The sequence below is a fragment of the Rhinolophus sinicus genome, linkage group LG01, assembly GCF_036562045.2.
Source record: "Rhinolophus sinicus isolate RSC01 linkage group LG01, ASM3656204v1, whole genome shotgun sequence".
NCBI lineage: Eukaryota > Metazoa > Chordata > Mammalia > Chiroptera > Rhinolophidae > Rhinolophus > Rhinolophus sinicus.
The window spans coordinates 201,081,049-201,105,738 of record NC_133751.1 but is presented as its reverse complement, the minus strand read 5'-3'; the positions used below and the strand labels follow the sequence as shown (position 1 = coordinate 201,105,738).

Here is a 24,690-nt window from a genome sequence, read left to right as displayed (position 1 = left end):
CTCACCCAGGAAATGACATCGTGTTTCTCGGCCTCATCTATAAAGTGAGGAGAGAGAATGGTATAGCTTGTGGTGGTTATAGTGATGAGATGAGATGTTTTCAAAGAGCTTAGTCCATAGTAAGCAGACAACAAATGTTCATTATTATCACTCTATCCTTCTGAGCTGTTCAGTGCACAGACAGGCGTTTTAAGCTCACGTGGCGATTGTACTATACAACCAGGTCCCATTTGGTAATCTTTTTATTTTTATTTTTTATTCTTTTGCTGTTTGACGAATATCTCTTCATCTAACTAAGAGTTGAAAATTTAGGTTGTTTCCTACCTTTTCAATTTTATAAATTGTGTTGTCTATTGGCGGACTGAGAGAGAGTATGGGAGTGGAGGCTCTAGCTATATCTGTAACATTTTATTTCTTTAAAAAAAAAACCTGAAAAAAAACACCCACTAAAGCAAAAATGGTAAAATATGAACATTTATTAAGTTTGGTGAGTATATAGCGTCTGTGCTTATTTTCTGCACCTTTTCCTAAATGTGTAATGGTTGATAATTTAACATTTAAAAATTGTGACGCTGATGAACATCTGTGTACACAGGACTTTATGCAGTTATAGGATTATTTTCTCAACATAACTTCTAAAAAATTGGTATTTCTGGGTTAAAGAATACATAATTTTACTAACAATTGTCACACCAATAAATTTAATTTAAAAAAAAAAAAAAAAGAATACACCATTTAGTCCACACAAGGTTTGTGTGTCAGTTTATACAGTCCCCATTTCTGTACCCTTGTCAACTACGGTTATCAAAAATTTTACATAATAGCTGGGAACTGATAGAGGAATTGCATTAAAAAATAATTCAGATGCTAATTAAGTTTTCTGTATGTGTTTCCTTGGTGAATTCCTTTTCTATCCTTTGCCCCTTTTTCTATGGCATGTTCCTGCCTTTCCGTAATGATTTGTAAGAGGTCCTTATAAGTAGGGATGTTAGCCCAGACCTGCAGTATCCATAGAGCATCGTTCTGCCCAGTGTGGCCAGCCCTTCCATGTTAAGTTGCCCAGGCAAGGACAGGAAAGAGCTTCCCGTGCTGAAAGCCGCAGCGCATTTCCAGCCCTCTGCTTCTTTCTGCCTGCAGACCTCCAGTGGAAGTCTGGGCACATGGCGGAGAGTCTGAGCAACATGCCCCGGCACTCCCTGTACATCATCATCGGCGCCCTGTGCGTCGCCTTCGTCCTGATGCTCATCATCCTGATCGTGGGGATTTGCCGCATCAGCCGCATCGAGTACCAGGGCTCGTCCAGGCCGGCCTACGAGGAGTTCTACAACTGTCGCAGCATCGACAGCGAGTTCAGCAATGCCCTTGCCTCCATCCGGCACGCCAGGTGGGGCGGGTAGGCCTGGTGGGGCAGGTGGGCTGGGTGGGCTGCTGCGGGGGCAGGCGGAGGAGGAAGGGAGAGGCTGCTTTCACATGTGCACTCTTGGTCCCAGGGTTATGTTGTAAACAGGACTTGACACCTGCCAGGAGGATTTCACAGACTAAAACATAGGTTCAAGGTACTGTTGAATCTATTGACTATTGTTGAGGGGGCAGTAGATAATTTGGCTGCTTTATAAGCAAATCCCTTTTTAATTGGCTGTGAGGTTTCTGTTGTCATTGAAGACATTCATTTATTCAGTTTGTGTTTATCTATGCCATAAATGCCTGATTCTTAATCACCACGTATGAAACATTTTTTAATGGTTTCTTTTTGGAATGTCTTTAGCTCTGATGCTCTTCAGACAGTTGGCATGGATATGAATTATTCCATTTGATGTAAGGGCTTCCTTAAAAACATGACAGCCAGCTATCATTCTGATGTTGGAGTTCATATCACATAAGAGAGTCCTTTTTTGGAGGAAAGACTCCTGGAGGGACAAGTTGTTGGTGTGGTATCACAGAAGGGACCTGTGTCTGAGTGTCTGAGGTTTCCTCATTGAGCCCAGCTGCTCCACTGTCTGACTCTGGATTGTATGCCGCTCACTTAACCTTCCACAAAGACAGTCCCCTCACCTATAGAAAGGGAAAACTCTACCTCCTTGGACAGTTATGACACTCACATTAAATTATACGTATTCAAGGTTCTATAAACAGATAACACTATATTTGCTTCTCTAAATCTATTGTAACGTTAAAAAAATTATCTAACATTTTGTTGACTTTCGCAAAGAATATTTACTGCAGAACTCATGGTGATATTGTATGTTAAACGACGCCGTCTTTTCTTTTTAAATTGTAGAATAAGCTGTAACACACAATTCAGAAAGTCAGTGTGCTGTAGCAAAAAGTTAGTGTCTTAAGATTGGGGCTCAAGGGAACTATTGGCTGCATCATCTTTGTTGGGACATTATATTTTGATATTGATTAAGATACAAGCAGATCTAAATTCTGCCTGGATGGCATAGAAGCTCTGAGGTTCAGAAATCTTGCTTTCTTCAAAAGGAAATCCCCAAACCCAAGAATCAGCTCTTACGGTGATCTTGGCACTCCACTGGAAACAAAAGCCAGACTCTGGCCAATGGAGGAGAGAAATTGGAAGACATAGGACGTCTGCTCCAATGCCTTGGTAGGGCAAGGACAACTTTTTTGTGGGAGCAGCACCAGTCTTACTTCTACAACTGTCAGGGAGAAAAGAGGGTTCAGCCCTCTTCAAGTCGGGCCCTAAGTATCTGCTCATCATTGGATCCTTCTTTTAAGAGACAACTTGGCAACACAGGGTTCCAGGAAGCCCTGAGATCATTCTGCAAATCTTATCTTAATCATTTACTTGACTGTTTCCTCCACTAGCTGGTAAAGGGTAGTGGCTTTTATTACTATATCTTCGGTGGGTTCTGGCACATAGCAACCTTACTAAAATTTGAGTTCTTACTAAAATTTGGTCTGAAATGAATGGATGATCTTGGTTAGTGGTTGGCAGAGGATGTTTTCATCTGCCTGAGAGGTGGATTCATCCCAGGGCACCAGGTTAGGAAATGGAACCAGCCTGCAGGTTCCTGCAGGTATTTGCAGGATCCTGAGACCACTGGATATGAGATAGAGGACGTGAAAAGGAGAGGAGAATAAAGTTCCTTTGTTGCTCAGGAGTCTTCGTGGAAAGGTATAATTGACCAGGAGGGGGCAGAATTCATGGCTTTATACTAGGATGTACTGGGGCCTGAGAAATCAGAGTCTGTCCACCCCCAGAGGGATGGCTGGCTAAATAAGATCCTTGGGTATTCAGGAGGAGGAATATTTTATTTCAGCCTCAGAATAGTTGAAGGTGGATTTTTCTGGGCTTCCCACATATATAGCCTACTAGGAAGACAGTTTAAATACTCTTGGAAGGAAAGGGTAAACTTGAAAGCATGTATAAACTGGGTTCTTATTTGGTGCCGATTTTTGTCAAAAAATACCCACAGCAGAATTCCTAACCAACAAGCTCCTACATGCACCAGTGACTGAAGGTAAAACCCAAATATCTGGGAACGTTCCCATCTAAAGGCTTATTCCGTTATAACCTGTGGTTTCTATAGCACGGCTCCCTAGAGGCCCTGGCTGCCTGGGTCTCCGGCTGGCTGGACCTTTTTGCTCCCTTTTCTTGGGAACCCCAGAGAAGCATTGACAAAGATGTAGTCCTGTTGATAATTACACTCTTCCTAGTTTCCAGCAGCGGCCTATAGCTAGTGTTCATTTCATGGCCTGTCTTTCAGCCGCCAGCTTGGAGGTGACATTGGCTCTCAGTGACTGCAGCTCAGTATCCATGCAGGACAAACACTGAGTGGACAAAAAATGTCATCTGTGTCATTCACGAGTGACTGAGGAAGTGTCTGGTGATGGTGATGTCAGCAATCAGGTGGTGGGGGGTTGAGGAGCCCCTCTTTGTCCTGAGTCATCTGCTCTGTAGGCACTTTGCTTATTATACTCAGGCTGGAGAGAATTTGCAACTGACTGGCATGAGTGAAGCCACAGTTCTCCAGGTTCTGGAGCTAAGATCGTCTGATTGCTCACTGCTCTACCAGCTCTAAGTGCCTGATCACAGAAAACAAAAAACAAACAAGAAAAGGACTGCTGTGAGTGGACGCGGTCACTTTTTCTCATATAGCATCTCCTGATTGGGGCCTTTTTCAAGGTCAGATCCACCTGACATTCTCTGCGGTATTGTTTTAGCTGTTGACTTCCAGCGGAATGTGAACTAGAGGAATGCACATGCTTTTATCCGCCGTATAACTGGTCGCAGTATCTTCTGTTTTTCTAGTGAAATCAGGTATACAAGACGTATCACCAAATAGGTTGTTTGAGATGCCAGTGACATCAATACTACTGCTGCCACGACTCTGTCAGTGCTTCTGTGATGGGTAACATGGCCAGACGCTATACTAGATCCTTTGCAGGGAGGGGCTCTGGGTGATTCTCACTGTCTTCATCAAGGGCCTCAAAATATTCTACTTTGTGGGCCAGACAGTCTCTGGGTCTCTGTGACCACTCGTCTCTGCCTTTGTAGTGGGAAGCAGCAGAGGCATTACGAATGGATGCCACTGTGTTCCAATAAAACTTTATTTGAGAAACAGGCAGCAGATTGTAATTGGCTTGCAGGCTGTAGTGTGCTTATCCTTGGTCCACATTATAGCTTCCTCCAGCTTCAAAGTTTTTATACCATTAAAATTAATGAAATTAATGCTGGGTGTGGTATATTGTTACCAATATATCTCTCTACTTTATGAGAAATAGATTGTCAAAATATTTGCACCTTTAAAGCACCCTCTGCAATTTTCAGACTTGGGAGAAAGTGTTAGGATCCAGTTGGCTTTTGCCTGTTGCCCCTTTTCCTGGTCTCAGGTTATGTAGGCCTCACTCAATTTAGCTAAACAGACTGCAGGCTAGAGCCACAGCACATTTATGAACGCACCATCCCGGACCTTCGGGAGGCTTCACATTTTAGACACGATTTCACTAAGGGCCTTTAAATATTGCAGTAATAGCTGTGGGTTTCTTGGTGGCAGAATGCTTTAACTCCTGATCTCTGCATTCTGCCTGGTGCCCATCTGGCGTGATTTGTGCTGTTGTACCCCTGAAGGCCAGTAAGTCTTGAGTGAATTTTAGGAATACAAGATTGAAGACTGTTTAACAATGAAAGGTCATAGGACGAATGCAATGTTTCTCATTTCCTGAACTCCATTCTCTTTCTCATCTCTCTGCGTGAGAAGACAGACTCTCCAAGACATCAATGGCAGAGTAAGGAACGGAGGGGCGATGGGATGGATGTAAGCTGTGGCGAATAAGCCCCTGATGTCCTAGGGTGCCCATCCTGCCAACCTTTTTAAAATTTGAGCTTCTTTAACAATTTCTTTTTTAATGGGCCCCTTTGGACTTGAAAGAGTTAATTTTTGTCTGTAAAAGGCAGGAGGGGTGGTGGGTTGGTGTGGCAGATTTGTTTAAATCCTGTTGCACTGCAGAAGCTTTTAGGGGAGGTGAGATCTTGAATGGGAAGAGACCACCCAGAAGTTGAATTAACTTTATTTTAATAGTCGCCATTTCAGCACTGGTTTGGTAGGAGGTCCTGAAACTGGATTTTGATACCGCTGGCTTCTGCTCCTCTGTCCTGATGTCAAGGGGATTTTGAAATCTGCAAATCTGTTGGGACAATGGCTTTGTGCTTAGAGAAGAAACAATGGCTCGTGTGTATGTGGGGGTTGGGGAGTAATACGTGGGATTGGATGGTGGGAACTGGCACATTTTTGTGGACAAACACCTCCTTATTTGAAGTAATTTCCTTCCTCTGCCCTTCTCCTTGTGTTGGGACCTCAGATGACTGCTGAGCCTTCAGAGCCCTCCTGTAAGTCCCATGGGAGAGGCTGTCTGTCCACGGTCCAGGGAGGACCACCCTGCCATTGTGCATTCCAGGCTCTGGAGTGGATGCAAAAGAAACTGTCCTCTCCACATCCTTACAGGTCTCAGAAGAACTAGACAAATCAATACACATTCTTTTAAAACCTGTTGTGGAGCTGTCATGCCTGACTGCTTTGCCAAGATTTAACCTATAAGCTTCAACATTAATTTGGACTCGATGTTTTGTGAAATCCATTTCTTGCCTCCTGCACCAAAGACTAATATTTATACTCATTCAGTGTTACTATGAGGAAGTCTTAAATTTCTGTACTTGCTAGAGAATATATTTCTTGGGGTATTTTTGTAGTTTCATTTGATTCTTGAGCATAACTTCTTCTCACCATTTGTAGGGCTTGAGATCCAATATACATCTAACTAGAGTTCTCTCTCCCTGTGATTTTAGATTTGGAAAGAAATCCCGGCCTGCGATGTACGATGTGACTCCCATCGCCTATGAAGATTACAGCCCCGATGACAAACCCTTGGTCACACTGATTAAAACGAAAGATTTGTAATCATTTTTTGGATTATTTTTCAAAACAGATGGGCTACTACACTCATTTAAATATTTTTAAGAAAACAAAAAGCTTAAGAAATTTAAAATGTTAGCTGCTCAAGAGTTTTCAGTAGAATATTTAAGAACTAATTTTCTGCAGCTTTTAGTTTGGAAAAAAAAATATTTTAAAAACGGAATTTGAGAAATCCATAGACTACGTTTTAATGTACATTCCGCTCTCTTAAACTATTCTTCCAATAGCGTGTTGGCCTTTCACGGTAGACGCTATCACGACACCCAGATTGATCTCTGTGGTTGTCATAGAATAAGTCTAATCAAGGAGAAGTTTCTGTGTGATGTGCGAGCACCAGCTTTCAGAGTAGAGTTAGGAAACCCATGTAGAGTATGACGCATAGTACAGTATACCCGTGACTTAAAAAGAAGTCTGAAATGTTTGTTTTGTGAAAAAGAAACTAGTTCAACTTATTATTCCTAACCCGAATGAAATTAGTCTTTGCCTTATTCTGTGCATGGGTAAATAACGTATTTCTGCACTGTTCTGTTGAACCTTGCCGAAACCTTCTTTTGACTTTGTTTTTGTCATTTTCGTAACAGTCGTCAAGCTAGGCCTTGAAAGAGCCGTGTGAGGCAAATTATGATTGAATTGAAACTGTATTTTCTTTAAAAAGTCAAGGTTGTTTTTTTTATTGTGAGTAAATGAAATTTACGTTGGAGTTGTTAGTCGCTAAGAGGTAGTAAAATCTAAGAGAGTCTTGGTCCCTTCAGTAGTGAGTATTTCTTATAGTGCATCTTTATTTATATCCAGGACATTTTCGTGGCCGTATTTGATTGATATGTGCTTCTTCCGGTTCTTGCTAATTTCAGATATTGAATAAATGCTACCAAGGCAAGGATGTGCTTGTCTCTCGTTCTTTTAAATTTATGTAAAACATTTTGGATTTGATATTGATTGTCGAATAAACCCGCCTGCTGTGTTTTACACTTTAAATATCCCAAGGAGTACAGTTCTGTGCCTGCTGGAGCCTTTCCTTGTGCCTTCTGGAACCTTGCTGACCTCCTAATTGGCGGGGAATCATCCCTACCTTCTTGTAAATGTGAAAAATGGAAAAAACAACAAGAATTCTCACGTTAACTTTTGCAGTGGGCTTTGACCGTGAAATACAGCATGAGCAAATATTGAGGTACATTGAAATCCAGAAATGCTCCCAGGCCTGACGTGCAAGGGCACCTTTGGCCTCCAGAAATATCTCACACGCTGCTCTCCCGGGGAGCTAAACTGAAATTGCCTTAGCAAACAGTGATTTCGTCTGCAGGAACTTGAAAAGCAGCCCTGCATTCAATTCCATTTGGCACCTACATGCTATGCTGACGTCCCAGAGTCATTTCTAAAAAATTCATTTTATCTTCACACGGCAGCATTTGGTATAGCCAAAAGTAGCCCTGAAATCAGGTGTGAGGGAGGGTTTTCGGCAAAAAGAAGTATTCAAGAAGCTTTTCCTGCCCTCTCTTTCCTCAGAACATCTGTCTGTGATCCTACAAGTGATATCACAATACACCCACACTCTGATTATTAAATGATACAGTGCAATATGTTCACAGTTTTTAGTTTAGGCGTTTGGAAGTCAAGTAAGAAGAAAATCGGAACCCAGTTGGTTGAGCAGCCTTGGGAACACTCACAGACCTTGCTTACTTCCACCTTCCCAGCAGAGACTGTTGATTGTGTGGCTCAACCCACAGGAAACGTGGTGGAAATGGCACTCTGCTTTCCCATGGACCGCGCTCAACGCCCCTGCTGCTGCTTCTCCTTTTCTTAGTGATCTTCATTTGGAGAAAGCTGCTTAGATCGCAGGCTCTCAGATAATTTTCCATCTCCCAAGTTCTTACGTAATGTCCCTGAAAAGACTTGTTTGGAAAACCAGACAGCCTTTTATCAATCTTGGTTTCTTTTTTCCAAGCAAATGAACAGTCTACTAATTCAGGTTATGGGCAGACTCGTCTGCCTTCTGACAGACTGAGAGCTGACACGAAAGACATTTAAAGATGTTTTCGTATTCATTTGGGCATTTAATAATAATATATCTCACAGAGCATTTGTTCTGTGTCAGGCAGAGGGTGAGCTAGAAGAACCACACAAAGGGATCCTGGCTCCTGAGTTCACGGCTTTTTTTGAACCCAACCTTCGTCTAATAAATAAATAAATTACAGAATTACACCTAGATGGGCACAGTGACGGAAAGGTGAACACTGCCATCTGGCAGCGCATTGGTAGCGGAGTGGATCAGAATCCTGCTTGAAGCATTCACTTGCTATCAACTTTGGGCAAGTAACTCTCTGGTCCTATGCTTCATAATTTGGGAACTGAGGCTAATGATACGATAGTACCTCCCTTGGAGGGCCGCCGTGGGAGTTAAGCGTCAGCCTGTATGTAAATCACTTAGCCCACCTCCAGCACACATTAAGCATTCAGCACATGTTAGCTATTATTGTTGTGGCTTTTGTTCTTATTTTACATACAGACCGTATCACAAAGTAGGCTAATAAACTGGCTTTGATGGTTAATGTCTGTGATTCGCAGTTGGTGTGTCGTGGATGGTAGACCAGTTACTAGTCCTTCTAAAGCCTGGAGCACTTTTCTCTGAGTATGTCAAACACTCTGCCATCTTGTTAAGTTGTTACTTTGCCCTACCTGTGAGAAAAGCTTTTGATAAGCAAGGGTAAACTACTTGGTTTACCTTGAAAACTCAGATTTGGTCCATAGTACCACGTGGCAGTAAGTGGCTGAAATTGAAATGAAGCTGCCCCTTTTAGGCAGACGGCCACAATCTCCACCACTCCCTATTGTCCCACTGACACTAGACATAAATGGCATTCCTCTGGTTTTAATTAGATATAATTGGCATACAACACTGTATGAGTTTTAGGCGTATAGCATAACGGCTTGACTTACATATTTTATGAAAGGATTCCCACAATAAGTTTAGTTAGCATCCATCATGTCATGTAGATACAAGAAAAAGAAAGGAGAAAAGAAAAAACATTTTCTCCTGGTAATGAGAGTTCTTAGGATTTACTGTCTTAACTCTCCCATATATCACAGAGCAGTGGTAACTACAGTCATCATGTTATACGTTATAGCCCTAGTAGTTATTTATCTTATAATTGGAAGTTTATACCTTTTGGCCACCTTCCTCCAATTTCTCCTTCCTCACTGCCCTACCTCTGGTAATCACTAATATGATCTCTTTTTCTCTGATTTCTTTCTTTTTTTTTTTTTTAGATTCCACATATAAGTGAGATCATACAGTATTTGTCTTTCTCTGTCTCATTAATTTCACTTAGCTTAATGCCCTCAAGTTCTATCCATGTTGTCATAAATAGCAGGATTTCCTCATTTTTTTTTCCTGGCTGAGTAATATTCCGTGTGTGTGTGTGTGTGTGTGTGTGTGTGTGTGTGTGTCACAGCTTCTTTATCCATTTTTCCATCAGTGTACACGTAGGATGTTTCCATGTCTTGGCTGCTATAAATGATTCTGCTATGAACGTGGGGGTGCAGCTATCTTTTTGAGTTAGTGTTTTCATTTCCTTTGGATATGTTTCCAGAAGTGGGATTGCTGGTTCATAGGGTAGTCTATTTTTAGTGTTTTGAGGATCTTCCATACCATTTTCCATAGCAGCTGTACCAATTTAAATTCCTACCAACACTGTACAAGGGTTCCCTTTTCTCCACGTCTTTGCTAGCATTTGTTACCTCTTGTCTTTTGGATGACAGCATTCTAACAGGTGTGAGGTGCTATCTCATTGTGGTTTTTGTTTGCATTTCCCTAGTGACTAGTGATATTGAGCATCTTTTCAGGTACCTGTTGGCCATTTGAATATCTTCTTTGAAAAAGTGTTCAGGTCTCTTGCCCATTTAAAAAATGAATATTAGTTACAGCTTATAATTTTATTTGCCCGTCTATTCTTGTTTTGCTTTTGCTGCAGTTTCTTTTTGTGGATAAACATTTTTCTGTAGCCGTGCTATCAAAATAGGTAAATGAGCATTACATTGAATGGGCTGTGTGTTTCAAGGGAAATGAAAGAGCAGAATTCCCAATGTAAGTGAAAATTATCTGCATGTGTTTAATATGCAAAACACTTGCCTACTTGACTTAGTTACATTACCCTTTCTGGCCTCTGATAATATTTGAGTTTGGGAGCCCAGTAGATCAGCGGTCTTAAAAGTTATTATTATATTTAAAGTATATTATCGCCCAATGAAATATTATATGGAAGTGTGACATGTAAATCAGATTAATATAAAGATTCTTTGATTGAGCTTGCTTGAGGAGTCTTGGGCCCCAGCCCCTCTGTCCCCATCTGCCTACCACAACCCACGCCAGTGGTCTCCAGAGGGATGGGAGAAGCCGTAAGAGTCCCACAGAGGACAGTTTGAAAACCACTGGACTAGCTAATCTATCCCCAAGAGTCTTCACCTTTCCAGCTATTCATCTACCCATCCATCCATCTATGCAACAGGTATTAATGGAGCACTCAACATGTGTGAGGCCAATGCTGGGTGATGATGAAATCAGGTATAATTATTAGCTGTGGGCCGCACAGACAAGACTTACGCCATGAATGTTAGAGGCTGGAAGGAAGACAGATATTAGAAGCATGCCATTGCATGAGCTTCTGATAACAGGATTCATGGGAGCTCCGAGATAGCAGGGAGAACCTGGTAGAATTCTGTAGCAGTCAGGGAAGGCTCCTTGATACGTAACATCTAAATCAGGACCCAAAGGATGGGTAGGAATTACCCAGGTGAAGGGAGGGATAGGTGTGTGAGGTCTCAGAGACTGAGAGTGGGCATTTCTTTTTTTTTTTTTTTTTTCCAAGTCAAGTTGTTGTCCTTTCAATCTTAGTTATGGAGGGTGCCATTCAGCTTCAAGTTGTTGTCCTTTCAGTCTTAGTTGTGGAGGGCGCAGCTCAGCTCCAGGTCCAGTTGCCGTTTCTAGTTGCAGGGGGCACAGCCCACCATCCCTTGCGGGATTCGAGGAATTGAACTGGCAACCTTGTGGTTGAGAGCCCACTGGCCCATGTGGGAATCAAACCGGCAGCCTTCGGAGTTAGGAGCATGGAGCTCTAACCACCTGAGCCACCGGGCCGGCCCGAGAGTGGGCATTTCTGAGGAATTAAAATGTTGAGTCAGGCTGGAGCATCAATGGGTAAGTTCAGGATAAGCATGCACTGGGCTATGACCCAGCAGTTTCAGTCCTTGGTAAAAGCCCAAGAGCAACAAAAGCATGTGTTAAAAAATATCTTGTACAAGAATGTTTGTAGCATTGTCATTCATCATAGTCCCCAGTATAATAGAAAACCATAAAAAGTAAAAAGTAAAAAATTACTCAAATATGCAGCAACATGTTTGAATCTCACAGGTATAAACGAGTCAAAAAGTGAGACACAGCAGGGGACATAATGCGTGATACATTCATTTATGTGAGATTTCAGATTGGGCAAAACCAATGTATGGTGCTAGAAATCCAAACAGCCCTTGCCTCTGGGTAAAGGGTGTGGGGATATTGACTAGAAAGGGGCCTGAAGGACATTTCTGGGATATAGAAATAGTCTACATCTTGATTTGAGGGATAGTAACAAGGGAGTATACATTTGTCAAAAGTCATCAGGCGATACACTTAAGATCTGTGCATTCTACTGTGTATAAATTTTTACAAATCAATAAAGTTTTAAAAATCATAAGATCACTAAAAAAAACTGCAAGAGAGGGAGTGGGTTGATTGAAGATGGAGAGGCAGATAGGGACCAGAAGACTGGGTCAGGGACAGGGTTGTTCTCTACCAGGACAGGAAGGAAGCAAAGGTCCGTGTCCGTGAGGCAGGATGACTGTGCCACAGGGGTTCAAGCAGAAATAAAATTGAGTTAGTGCATCATAAACCTCAGTTTCTGGATCGAATCAGCAACCCCATGACGTTGTAATGTCAGTTTTGCTCAGATGAATTTCCATGCGAGTTATTAAAATTGTCTAATCCACAGATTAAAATTTCACCCACAGACGCATTCCCAGACTGCTGTGTGGCAGTCGGAAACCAACAGACAACCAATTGTTGTCATCTTTATGTTGGCTTATTTGATAATCTCCAAATCGCTAAAGAGAGTGTTCACAAATTGAAATCTTTTTATCATTAAACTAGTCCATGTGGAAAATACTCCATAGCCGAATTCTATTTTAATAAGTGATTTCCTGCTTTCCCAACTCAAAAAGCCCCTTAACAATTGGAAATTCTGATATTGTGGTTTCTTACATTGGAAACAAGCAACTCTTGCTGTCTTTCGGAACTGTGACTCCCATGGGGAATTTCAATTTAACTCACGATAGCATGGTCTTCATAAGGAGTATAATACACATACTAAGTGGTCCTTAGATGAAGCTGAATTTTAGGAAGATCTACCCCCAAGCACACAAATGCACACACACACACACACACACGCATGCACACACACACACACACACACACACACACACACACACACACTTATGCAGGGGCTGAGTTTTAAAATCAATGAAGTAGACCAGGGTTTCTAAAGCTCTGTACTATTAATATTTCGGCCTGGACCATTCTTTGCAGTGGGGCCGCCCTGTGTGTTGTAGGCTACTTTGCAACATCCTTGGCCTCCACCCACTAGATGCCAGTAGCACCTCCCAGTTGTGACAATGAAAAATGTCCCGAGATATTGTCACATATCTCCTGGGGGACAAAACCACCCCTGGTTGGGAAACACTGAACGAGAAAATCACTCCTTTTCATTTTTCCATCTGTTCCTTCATTCTCTCACTCATTCAATTCATTCCATCTGTTCACATTACAAATCGTCACAGAGTACCCATCGTGTGGTGTACAGGTAGTGTCCTCTAATGCGTCCTCATGACCCATTGGTGTCTAGGTGTGTGGAGCCAACTATGTGCTGCTAATGCTCAAGTACTGAATTCTGTATGTCTTGCTTTTTTCATGATTTCGAGTGATTAAAGGTTTTCTTTGTGCTAAGATGACTTGCGCTCAATATTCTAATAAAAATAGCTAACATTTATGAATACTAACTGTGTGCTGGCCAAACTGCTAGTCAATTTGTGCAAATTATCTTCTTTAATCCTCACAATAATCCAATGCGGTAGGGACTTTTATGACTGCCATTTTTAAGGTGGAAGAACTAAGTCCTAGAGAGCTTAAATTGCTTTCCCAGTTTTTGAGATGTGGAACCAATTTTAAGATATGCACGAGAGCTCCTGCCAGTAATCACCATTCATCCATCCACCCATCCACCAACCCGTCATTAATTCATTAGACCATCATTAATTCATTAATTCAGCAAGTACTTATTAAATACCTACTATATACCAGTAAGCTCCTCCCTTATACCTTTTCAAGTTTGCTTTACGAGGGAAGGAGTCATGAGAGCCAATGTGCCAGGAATTGCTCACAACCCTGGATAGCACGAGCCTCATCAGATGTTGTGTCTGTATCTCTCTTAATGGTGGTGGGTGTAGGAAAGCTCCCTTGGAATCCCAGTTTGGAAGACAAAGAATAAGAATTGGCTCTAAGCTTTGTGCTTGGGAGTGAGGCTTTCTCAGGGACAGGTGGAAGGTGGGCCTTCTCAGTTTCCCTACTGGATCCTGGTCCTGGGCTGTGTGAGACGGGCCGTGGCTATGAAGACGGCACTTTCAGAGAGACAGTCAAGCTTTGCGTACTGACCCAGGCTTCCTGTGGTTGAGCAGTGAAGGATGTTTGGAAATTACTCTGTTGAACTCTCATTCTATAGATGAGCCACTGAGGCTAGGGAGGCCTGGGAGATGATTTTGCCAAGGCCAGTGAGACACCAGTGCTATCAAGAAGCAGAAGATGGGTTCCCATAGCTGGGGGGATGAGCAGTGTAGCTCATGGCACACTGCACACAGCCAGTAACAGTAACCCACTATTCCTGATGGCTCCTTGTCTCCCTGACCTTCCTGAGGTCAGTCATGTGCACAGAAGAGAGAGGTCGCATGTACAGAGATCAGGAATGAAACTTAGGACCAATTATTTTATGTTACTCTGCGTGTTTATCACATGGACATGTTAGCTTACATGGACATAGCAACTAACAGAAGCTTTACAGACTCTTCAGCTCCAAACTCAGGGGATTAAGTATAGAAAGCTTTCAACACAGGATACTATCATGTGGAAAGCCTTCCTTTCCTCAAATCGGGCAGCTAGGGACAATGACGCATGTGCTTTGTTCTTTATATGAATTTTAAGGTGTTGTATAGATGGATTTACCTTAGTTCTCAGTCTCAAATGCTAGTTATAGGAAACAATTCCATAATAGAATAAGAAGTGTAATTCAAACAGTTTTCAATGGAGTGGTCTATTTTGGAGGCGGTGGGCATACCTGAAGCTCTAAGATTCAGTTGATGGTTATCGTGCAAGTGGGTTGGTTGCTTTCCAAGTCCTTACTTTCAGAGGTCAGCAGAGTCAACCTTTCTTGAAAGGCTACATATGTGGATCATCTCCATAAGGTCTGGGTGATCTCCACGCTATTTCTCATGGTACTTCCCTTGAAGGCAATCACAGGTTAACACAGACAGGATCAATGTCCAGCTATTTTCTTCCAAGGAAGACTCATTCCTAGGTCCATTGCTTCCAAGGCCCCAAACAGCTTTTCCATTAGCCCTTGTTATTTTGTTTCCGTGCTTGCTCAACTAGATTGTGCGGTCCTTCTGGGTGGAAACGCCACCTTTTGTGCTTGTCTCACTCATCAAAGGTATCCATTATCTGAGGGGTGATCCTTGCACACTCACTCCCGTGCCTCTCCTACCCCCCCACCCCATCACATCTGGGTGACTGAAGAGTGTCAGTGAGCTCTTCCCAGCCCCCAGTGCTCCCTTACCCAATTCCTTTATTTCTATTATTTCAAAAGAACGTATTTGCATCAAATCAGGGTCTTTGAGTCAGATCCAAGTAGGAGGAAGGCTTCCATCTTGAGAGAGAAGGTAGGAAAATGGATGGTTGTCGATTGTTTCTGCTCCAGCCCTGACTGTCCTCCTTACTCATCATTTTGGACATTGCCAAATGATTGGCACAAAAATTAATGCCGGGCAATTTACTCTCAAGGGCTGTACCCCTTGGTGCCCAGTCCCTGAGGGTAAATTTTAAGGGTCCTCTCTTGCTTGCAGTAAACTTTGAAGTGCCAAAGGCCAGGCTCGACAAAATGGAGAATTTTGTCAGCACAGTTGCTCATTTAAATCTGGTTGTGACAGAAAATAACCCTGATCTCCTGTTTTGAAGGACCTCAGAATTTTCATCTATAAACTGTACATCAAATTTATTTGTATTAAAAATAGACTTTTCTGTTAAAATTGTTCTCAGACTGAAATAACTAATCTCAGATTCCTCCATGGCAAGCCAGTAGACCAAGCAGAATTGGCAGAAGCAAGGTTCCTTGCTTGGGTTTGTCTGTATTAACTCTTGGGGTTCCTTTCAGATGATTGGGAGCTGGAAGGTCAATCTAGGAACATGAGGGTGGAGTGGGGGGGATCTGGCAACCAGGTGTGCCTTTGAGTTCTACTCTACTCGTCTTCTCTGAGCCTTGCACTGGAATTGGGTTTATTTTTAAGTTACTCACTAAATAAAAGGTGCTAGCAGCCATTGCTCTCCCATCTCACCTTTGCTCCACAGACTGAAGCACCGTTTTCACTCTTCCAGGAGAAAGTTTCCTCCTTCCTGAATGGTGATGGGAAATGGACATGCTGTGTCCACACACATGGTTTCCCCAGCCTCCAGCAGATCCCCAAAAAACACCTTAAATGAAGGGACCCATTTTCTCCTTGTTAGCCAGCAAGGTCTGTTTTGTTTAAATGACATTTGTTCCAATGACCATATGTTTCAGGGAATCGACCTTCCATTTTCAGATTCATATTATTAAGCCACACTAGGATACTTACAAAACGCCTCCTTCTCCGAAATCCAGACATACAGACACTTCACCATGTGCAGAGCTTGAAATTTGTCACAGGGACCTCGATGAGGGCTTCCATCTTGCACTTGTTCTTTGTGTCCACCCAACACCCTTCTGCTGGACAGTCCATCTGCTGCCAATAAGAGTTTTTACCAGCTGTTCGTCAGTAAATGTCCACTCTGCTTGGCTTCGCTGAAGTTGCCAGGCTTTTCTGCATGTGGATTTCCACTCTGGCAACAAGGCAGGCATTTTGAGCTCCTGTGACAAGTTGACATTTTCATAGCATCCTGTTTTGTGGTTTCATAGACTGTGTAGAATGCGGAAGCTGCTCCTGGGCCACTTCCCCTTCTTTTGGACATGCCATGCTGTTCATCAAGGAGAGGTCATGGCGCCTGTCCCGGCACTGTCACTTCCTGGCCATGTGGTTGGGTGCAGGGCACATCACCCTGATTCTCAGAGGCCTTTGTCAAAGGAGGTGGTGTTTAGAGACCTTCCAGAGCTCGAGTTCTGGGATCTCCTTTCTGTTTATTGTCCACATGTCCAGAAAGTCCCTGCTCATCATGAGTTGATTTAAGAATTGCTTTCAACAAGTACATTTGTCAAATGCATTTGCATTTTAACGGTTAGGTGGTTTTTCTATAAGTTGCAGAAGACATTACATTTTACACAAGTACTTCATCTTTCCCGTTATGACGTCTTCCATTGCTTATCCTCTCAGAATGTCCTTAGAGCACCGATAATACTCTCATTATATAAAAAAGCTTGAGATAGTCAGCATGAGCAGACCTAAAATTCAATAGAGTAGTGGGGAAAGAACATAGGCAGTTTACAGAAGAAATAGGAATACAAGAAAACAAAGTCTAGTGTACCAGTAAGGAAATGCTAAAGTGAAATAATGAGTTACTATTTTTCTGTTATAAAATAGCAAAGTACAAGGTGCTGTGGTGAAGTTGCAGGAGCGGAAAGTCCATCCTTTCCTGTGTTTAGGGGCACAGCTCTCCCCCCAAAAACTCTACGTTGGAAATACACAGTAAGATGGAGGGGCTGGAGGAGGGAAGGTGGGGTTGAGACTTTCTGTAAAGTTAGGTTTAATTGGCATGTATCCAAAGATTGAGCAGAAAGCATTGATGAGCCAGATTAAAGAACGGTGATGAGAAGAAGGCATGAGGCTCCTTCTTGACACCCCCCGCCCCTCCCCCAAAAAGAAGAAAGCCATCCTACAAAACATCCTGCGTGTGGATTGTACAATGTGGCATCATGGGCCCAATGACTAAGGCAGGGCTCTGCCTTGCAAAGACTCACAGTTCACTGAGGATGAGAGACAACCTTAGACCCAGGTGTGAAGAGGGCGGGGCAGGCCTCCTGGGAGGTATCGGTGGGGAGAGCAAAGGATGCCCTCGGTGGCTGGGGAGGTGGACAGATTGGGGGGACCAAAATGGTGGGCGTGCCAAGGATAATTCCATTGCTCTCCCAGGCTTTGGTTCAGTGCGTGTGTGCGTGTGTGTATGTAGTGTATATATACTTTTAAAAAGAAAACTGGAATCCTACTGAGTACTGTTTCTTAATCTGTTGTTTTTCTTTACATTTAGCATTATTCCAGGAGTGTTTTCTGTTCATTAAACATAGTTTGTAAAGTCTCTGTTCAAATATTTCTTTCCCGGGAGAGAGCAGCCATAACCTGTACTAAAAAAGAAGCCCCCGTTACTCCTTGCACACCTTCCCCACTTTGCTTTTTCCTAGCACTAATCACTATCATATATGCAAAGAACACACACACACATACATCCCACTAAACGATAAGTTGTGGGATGTTAGTGTCCCCCTCTCTTTTGCTCACATCTGTCTCCTTAGAACCTGAACTGTACCCTGAGATAGGCTGGTCAATAATTATTTGTTGACTGAATGAATGAATGAATGAATGAATGCTACATAACAGGCTATCAAACGGTTACTTTGTAAATTTTTAATCATAGGTTTATTACTGAACATTCAAGAGATTTCGAGCTTTTCCTTCTGTCAGTAACCCTCCAACTGTCATCTCTGTACATAAATCTTCATCAGTTTCACCGAGGACTTCCTTTGGCCCAATCAGTGGATGTGGCCTTGTGGGTCAGTGTGTGAAGGTTCTTGCAATGGAGCTCTCTTTTAAGGCAGACACTCTGTCTTATTCATTTTGTAATCCCATTGTCCAGCATAGGGTCTAGAATATATTAGGAGCTCAAGAAATGTTCGGTGAATGCACCAACCATGTAGCAAGTGGAACCCTGGGAGACGTTGTGCCCGTCGGGCTCAGTGCCTGTCGTAGTTCCTCCAGGGGCATCAGGGCCAGGGTGCCTGGAGCCATGCGTGCTGTGCCTGGTGTCCAGATGGCCTCCTCTCCCACGGAAGCCTGTGGGTGGATGGCTGCCACATGAGTCACCGTGACCACTGAGAACCTCCAGGGAGCTCAGGCAGCTGACCCAAATGGGCTCGTTGCTCCTGGAAGCATTTTGTGGATTGCAAGGATCAGAGGCGACCTTAGTGAAGAAATGAGATTTCATAGTCAACCTCAGAGGCGACACATGTCTTTAAGAGTTTTCTGAGCTATAATGGATTGTGTTTGGAGCAAGACTGAAGGGCATCCTGGCAAAGATCAGGGCAAGACAAGTGCTGACTGGTGGTGTCAGTGTATCTGGTGGGTCGCTAAAATCTCTGAGCTTTGGCTGGGGACCCAGGCTGGCAAGGCAGTGGCTCACTCCCGGGGCTGGGATCCTGGGACACTGTGCAGAAGAAAGCCAGTGTTTCTTCCCACTTCCTTCACATGTGCTCTTTTCGAAAGTCTCAGTCATCACTTTTTTCTCCCCTCGCCCACGCATTGCTTGTCTTGGATTTGGGGTCTGTTTGAATGGGAATTGGTCTTGGTTTGAATGATGCAGAACCAAACCCCTTATTTTCCATGGGTACCATTTATGGGTTATAACCAGAGGGAACCGGTAGCAAAATAGGAAAATGTGTGTTGGGAAGGCCCATCTGCTTGTGGAACTGTGGAGTCAGGTTACAAGGACGTTTGCTCTTTTAGGAACTGGGCAGCTTGCAGGGCTCCTTTTCAGTAGTGAGTTCATAGTTTGCAAATCCGGAATGAGTCTGGAAGTTCTTGAGCTCTGGGAGGTCAGGCCTATGGGATGACTTCCTTAGACCATTTCTGCATGGCCGTGGCTGGACTCAAGCCACCAGCTGGCGGCTGCTGACCCAAGTTGCTTCCCAGACCACTTGTTAGTATTTCACCTGGCATCCCCTCCACCCCTGTCCCAGGAAGAAAGCAGCTGGGCCCCATGGCTGGCCTTTCTCTTGTCATCATTTCAGTGTTAGCTGTTCTCACAGGTATTTTGTTCTCACAGGGACAGGTATTTTGTTTCTTGCTGATTTGGGTGCATTTTAAATCCTGAGGGAATTTTGCAAAAGTAGACCATACTCCTCAGCTCTCTGTTCACCAGGTTTGGGAGACAAGAAGCTGGTAGGAAGAAGGGGCGGGGAGGTGGGGTGCAGCAAGGACCAGCACATCACTTTCAGAAGATGCCGAGTTGCTCTTGGCCCCGAGTGAGGGAAATCGATCTGTATAGGAAGGGACTTCTTCCTTCTGGCAGCATTTAAGCCTTTGTCGGGGTCTGGTCAGAGGCTCACTATTTACGCAGTGTATTTGTGCATGGAACCAGATGAAAGGGTGCCCTGGCAAATGGTAAGCTGCACACAGCAGAGCATCACACACCACTGATATCTACCATCGGCTTTACTCATTAGGTGGTAAGTAACACCTTGTTTCTTTCTTTGGTGAAAAGTCCCAAGTACCAGGCCCAGGGCCTGAATGACCCCAAAGATGCCACCCTCCTGGGTCCTGAATCTTGAGACTGGAAAAGTTGGGGGTTGAGGGCTACCAATCAATGCACAGAGTTTGACACTTTGACCTTGAAGGGAGTCCTTATGGTCAGCTCCCCTAAGCTTGATCTGATTGGCTGCACTAAGGTGGCCAGATGAAATACAGGATGCCTAGTCAAATCTGAATTGAGATAAAGAACAACTATCTCTTTAGTATAAGTAGGCCTGATGCAATATTTGGAAGTATACTTACACTGAAAAATTTGTTAACCGAAATTCAAATTCAACTGGGCTTCCTATACTTTTATTTGCTAGCTCTTTCACTGAAGGTTCAGTAGTGAAATCACCTGGAAGATCAGAATATATTGATATCTGGGTCCCACCCCAAGAAAATCTAAGTTACTTGGTTTTGATTGGGCCTGAACTCTGGAGATTTTAAATAGCTTCTCTACTGATTTTAACATGCATAAATGTTTGACAGCCACTGGGCTAAAACAGTGACTTCTAAACAATCCTCAGCTTTGCAAAGCTCCACATGCTTTTTCATCTCAATGATCCAAAGCCCTTTAATGACCTGCTTTCATTAATCTGATACCATAGGCTAATCAACCATCCTGAACCTGTTTTTTCAGCTGTAGATGAGGGTACAGAACCAGGTTATGCCTGATTCAAAACATTATCCACAAAATTGCCCCTAAGTGCAGAGAAGTGTGGGCTCTATCCGAAGGGGTCTTACGCAGCCAGCCACAAGCAAGAAAACATTTTTGACCTCTCATGATTGAATCCTAAAAATTCCTGTGAATTTTTTGTTGCCTTCTTTATTACGTATACATGTGTATGTCTCGATATACACATAAGGAATTGTCTTTTCCTTTACAACATTCACATAAAATTGACAACAAAAGAAGATGAACTCTGTTTATCATGGGCCTCTTGGTTCACCAGTGAGAGCTCTTGCAGGAAGCGCACCCTGGCTGGAGAGACACAAGCTCTGCTCCTGTGTGCTACAGGCGTCGACTCAATGATTTCGTTTCGAGGCACTGTTCACTACCTTTCCTCACTTGGAGAAATACAGAGCTGAGTGTTTGGCCCAGGTGAGCTTGCTAATCAGCCAAAGCTCTTTCTGGCTCAGTAACAGAGCCAATGAATAAGGGCTGGCTTAGAAAAGGGCCCTATACTTAGAAACACCCCGAGTCTCCATCTGTAAGAGGCAAGGCAAATAAATCGTGGCGTTTCACCTATGGACTTCCATGTAGGTAATAAAAAGAATGTGTTACATTTTCTAATATTGACCTGGAAGTAAAGAAAGCAGATTATAGAATCATGTAGCCTGAAACATAATTAGAGAGATGGACTTGAGTGGGTTGGTGATAAAGGGAGACTATTATATTTTCTAGACCCAGATTTACGAGACTTATTGATGCACCATCTGCGTCGCCTGGGTGCTGGTTGAAATGCAGAATTTCAGGCCTCACCGCAGCCCTCCCAGTTTTTAATATTGCACCCACCTAATAAGATCCTTGGGTATTTCAAACACACATTCCATTTTGAGAAGCACTGCTTTCAACCACTCTGGGTTGATAAAGCACAAAAACAACTATGCACTACTTTTGCAATACATGAATGAAATTAAAAAAAAATTGAAACTGTGCTTGTAAGATTGTCTATATAATGTTTGCTGTAACTGTTATTTTTAGTCCACCACCTGTGCTATTTCTACCACCTGTGCTATTTCTCTGCAGAGAACCGGAAAGCAGGTTGGACCTGACCGAGTCAGCCACACACACAGTCAGGGTCAGCAGTTGCCTGACCTCTGTGGGTCCCAGTTCTCACACCGTCTTGTGTTTGCATGTCCCTCTCATCTGTCCCCACAGAATTGGGACTGATTGTAAATGCAGATGTGCGTATGTCACAGAGGACCATGGTGGCGGTGTACTGGGGTTCAGCTGCTGGCTTGGGGAACAGTCAGCCCTTCTATGAGCTGACCGTATTTGCTAAGTGGTAGAAAAGCTTTGTAGTTTGGTCTAGTCAGTTAGGAAACTGCCTAGACCAGGGAAATGCGATGGTTTCTTGAATTGTAAATAACGTCGAACAGATCCCTTCTTCTAGCAGTTTCCAAAACAGTCTGTCAGAGCCTGCTCAGTGCCTGGGGAGGGGGTGTCGGGGGGGGCGGGATTTTCAGTGGAGGATGAAGCAAGGCTCTGTTGGTTTTGCTAATAGGCTGAACTGCTCTCCTGTGACTTGCAGACTGGCAGCAGCCCCATTGGACTCTCTTCCCGGGCATTTCAACATCCTATAAACCTTCCTATGGGCAAGGTAGAGAATGCCAGAGATAGGGCCGCAGTGTGGGAGCAGAAAGTCCATGAGCCTGAAACTCTGGCAGGAACCTCACTTTTAAAGAGACAAGATGATTTCCAAACAGAATAATGGACTATTACGAAAGACGCCCAGGGCTGTATCCTTTAAGCTCCGCTGAAAGCCAACTCCAGACTTACCCCAATGGCCTGCGTGATTCCCCAATCTGAGTGAGCGATGATCCAAAAGGAGATGCTGAGGTTTAGTGGAACGTCACCAGCTCACTGGGTAAAGTGTGCCCAAGCCTAATTAGCAGAACGAAGGATAAAATCATTGGGAGAGAAACAGGGGCTCTAGATGACTGAACCTGGCTGCCCCTGCTGGTCTGACAAAGATGAATGGGAGGACAAGTTTTGCTTTTGATGAGTCCCAATGAGGTGATGTCTGCATTTTACTAAATGCCATATGCAAACACTTCATCCTTGCCAGGAACCAACGTGTAAACACAGCTCCAGAAGAAACACAGATCCTAGGAATGACCAGTCTGTTGACACTTGGAAAACTGAACGGACCCCCACATTGAGAGCCCCTGCTCTCCCTGATTCTGCAGTGTTTATTTTTACCCCGTGGTTTCTGATCTGAATGTTCTCCATTTAAACCCAAATGCTCCTTTCATAGCAGAAAGTTGTGTTTCCTTCCCTCGCCCCCAACAAAGTAAATGTCTGTTGTCCGCTGGTGCATTGCTTTAGAAATGAGCCATGCTTTCTAAAGCCTGAGAAGCAGACTAAAGCAGGTCATTTTTCATTGTGTGACTCCAGGGTTTGTGCATAGAAAGGAGGCACCAAAATGGAGGAGATGTCAGTGAGGACATCTTTGTGCTCTTGCCCCACGTGCGTACCTGATGGGGTTTTGTTGGGACATAGAGTTGCTGGGCTAAACCTGGACGAGACTGAAAGCGAAATCAGTTCTGTCATCATCCATGACAGATGAGTTCCCCAGACACCAGACTGTGCCCATGTCCGTACACAAGCTGTTCCCTCATGCACTTTCCTCTTTATCACTTTCTCCCTAATCTGGCCACCTCTGTCTGAAAGGTTCCTGCTGTCCTCACGTACTGACCTCAACAGGGAGTCACATTGAAAGAAAAAGTAGCCCAACAGAAAACAAAATCATGAGTGGCGATTTTAATCTTTGTTGTAGGCTGTTCACAAAAATACCTAAAGCTGACTGTGATGGGGGTGCAGATGGGAGCAAAGAAACAGCAATGTTTCTGTAAGATCTCCTCTTGGTACTTTTGTCACTTTTAGTATCTTTTGTTGGATTTCATCTCTTCCCTTAAACCTCAGCTCCCGGTGAAAACATTCCCCATACTTGGCCCGATAACCCCTTGACTTAGTAGTTCTCAGACTGGGAGCCAGCCTGCCTGGTTCCAACCTCTACTTTCCCATTCAAAGCTATGTGTTCCTGGATAAGTTACTTAGTCTTTTTCCACATCTATAGAATGGGGACAAAGTTTCAACCACTTAATATATGTAAAGTACTTACAACTATTACTGGCACATAGTAAGTACTAAGTATGGGTTTATTACTATTATTATTATTATTATAATAATTATTATTCATTTGACCTCCCTGCAACCTACTCTTTCCAACAGCTAGTAGTGCCCTCTCGTTCCAAAGTGAAATCCCTCAGCCACTCTAGCTTCCCATTTTCCACCTCCATGATACCCTAGATCTTCCTACTGAAGCAAGGGCGGGGGCGTGGGCATGGGTGAGGAGGAAGAGAGGCAATGGATCCTCATGTAACAATATTTTCTCTGATTCGCTGCATGCAAAATGTCTATTCATCCTTTAAAACCCAGGCATTGACTTCTCTGACCTCTTTTAATCCTCCAGAGAGAGAGCTGCTCCTTCCCCCTCCTGAGCCACATCTGAACATCTTTCTGCTACCACACATCACCCAGAGTCTCCACTATTTGCTTGTCTTTCTATCTGCAACATTAAACTGTGAACTCCTTTTGGGGGGAAGGAGTATGTCTTATCTATCTTCCTATCACGAGCGCAGTATTTGCTACACAGAAGGAGCTCAATGAAGTTGGTCAAACAGAATTGAATGAGACTTTCATTGCTTG

At 43.5% G+C, this 24,690-nt stretch overlaps 1 protein-coding gene across 1 annotated transcript in view; it reads left to right on the top strand.

The window, feature by feature from the left end:
• Nucleotides 1–7,314, top strand: part of DNER (delta/notch like EGF repeat containing) — a 273,668-nt gene extending 266,354 nt beyond the window's left edge. The window contains exons 12-13 of the mRNA XM_019737353.2: nucleotides 1,138–1,384; nucleotides 6,308–7,314. Of these exons, the coding sequence (XP_019592912.2) occupies nucleotides 1,138–1,384; nucleotides 6,308–6,419 (359 nt within the window). The 3' untranslated portion in view covers nucleotides 6,420–7,314. The remainder of the gene's footprint in view (nucleotides 1–1,137; nucleotides 1,385–6,307) is intronic.
• Nucleotides 7,315–24,690: the final 17,376 nt, after the last annotated feature.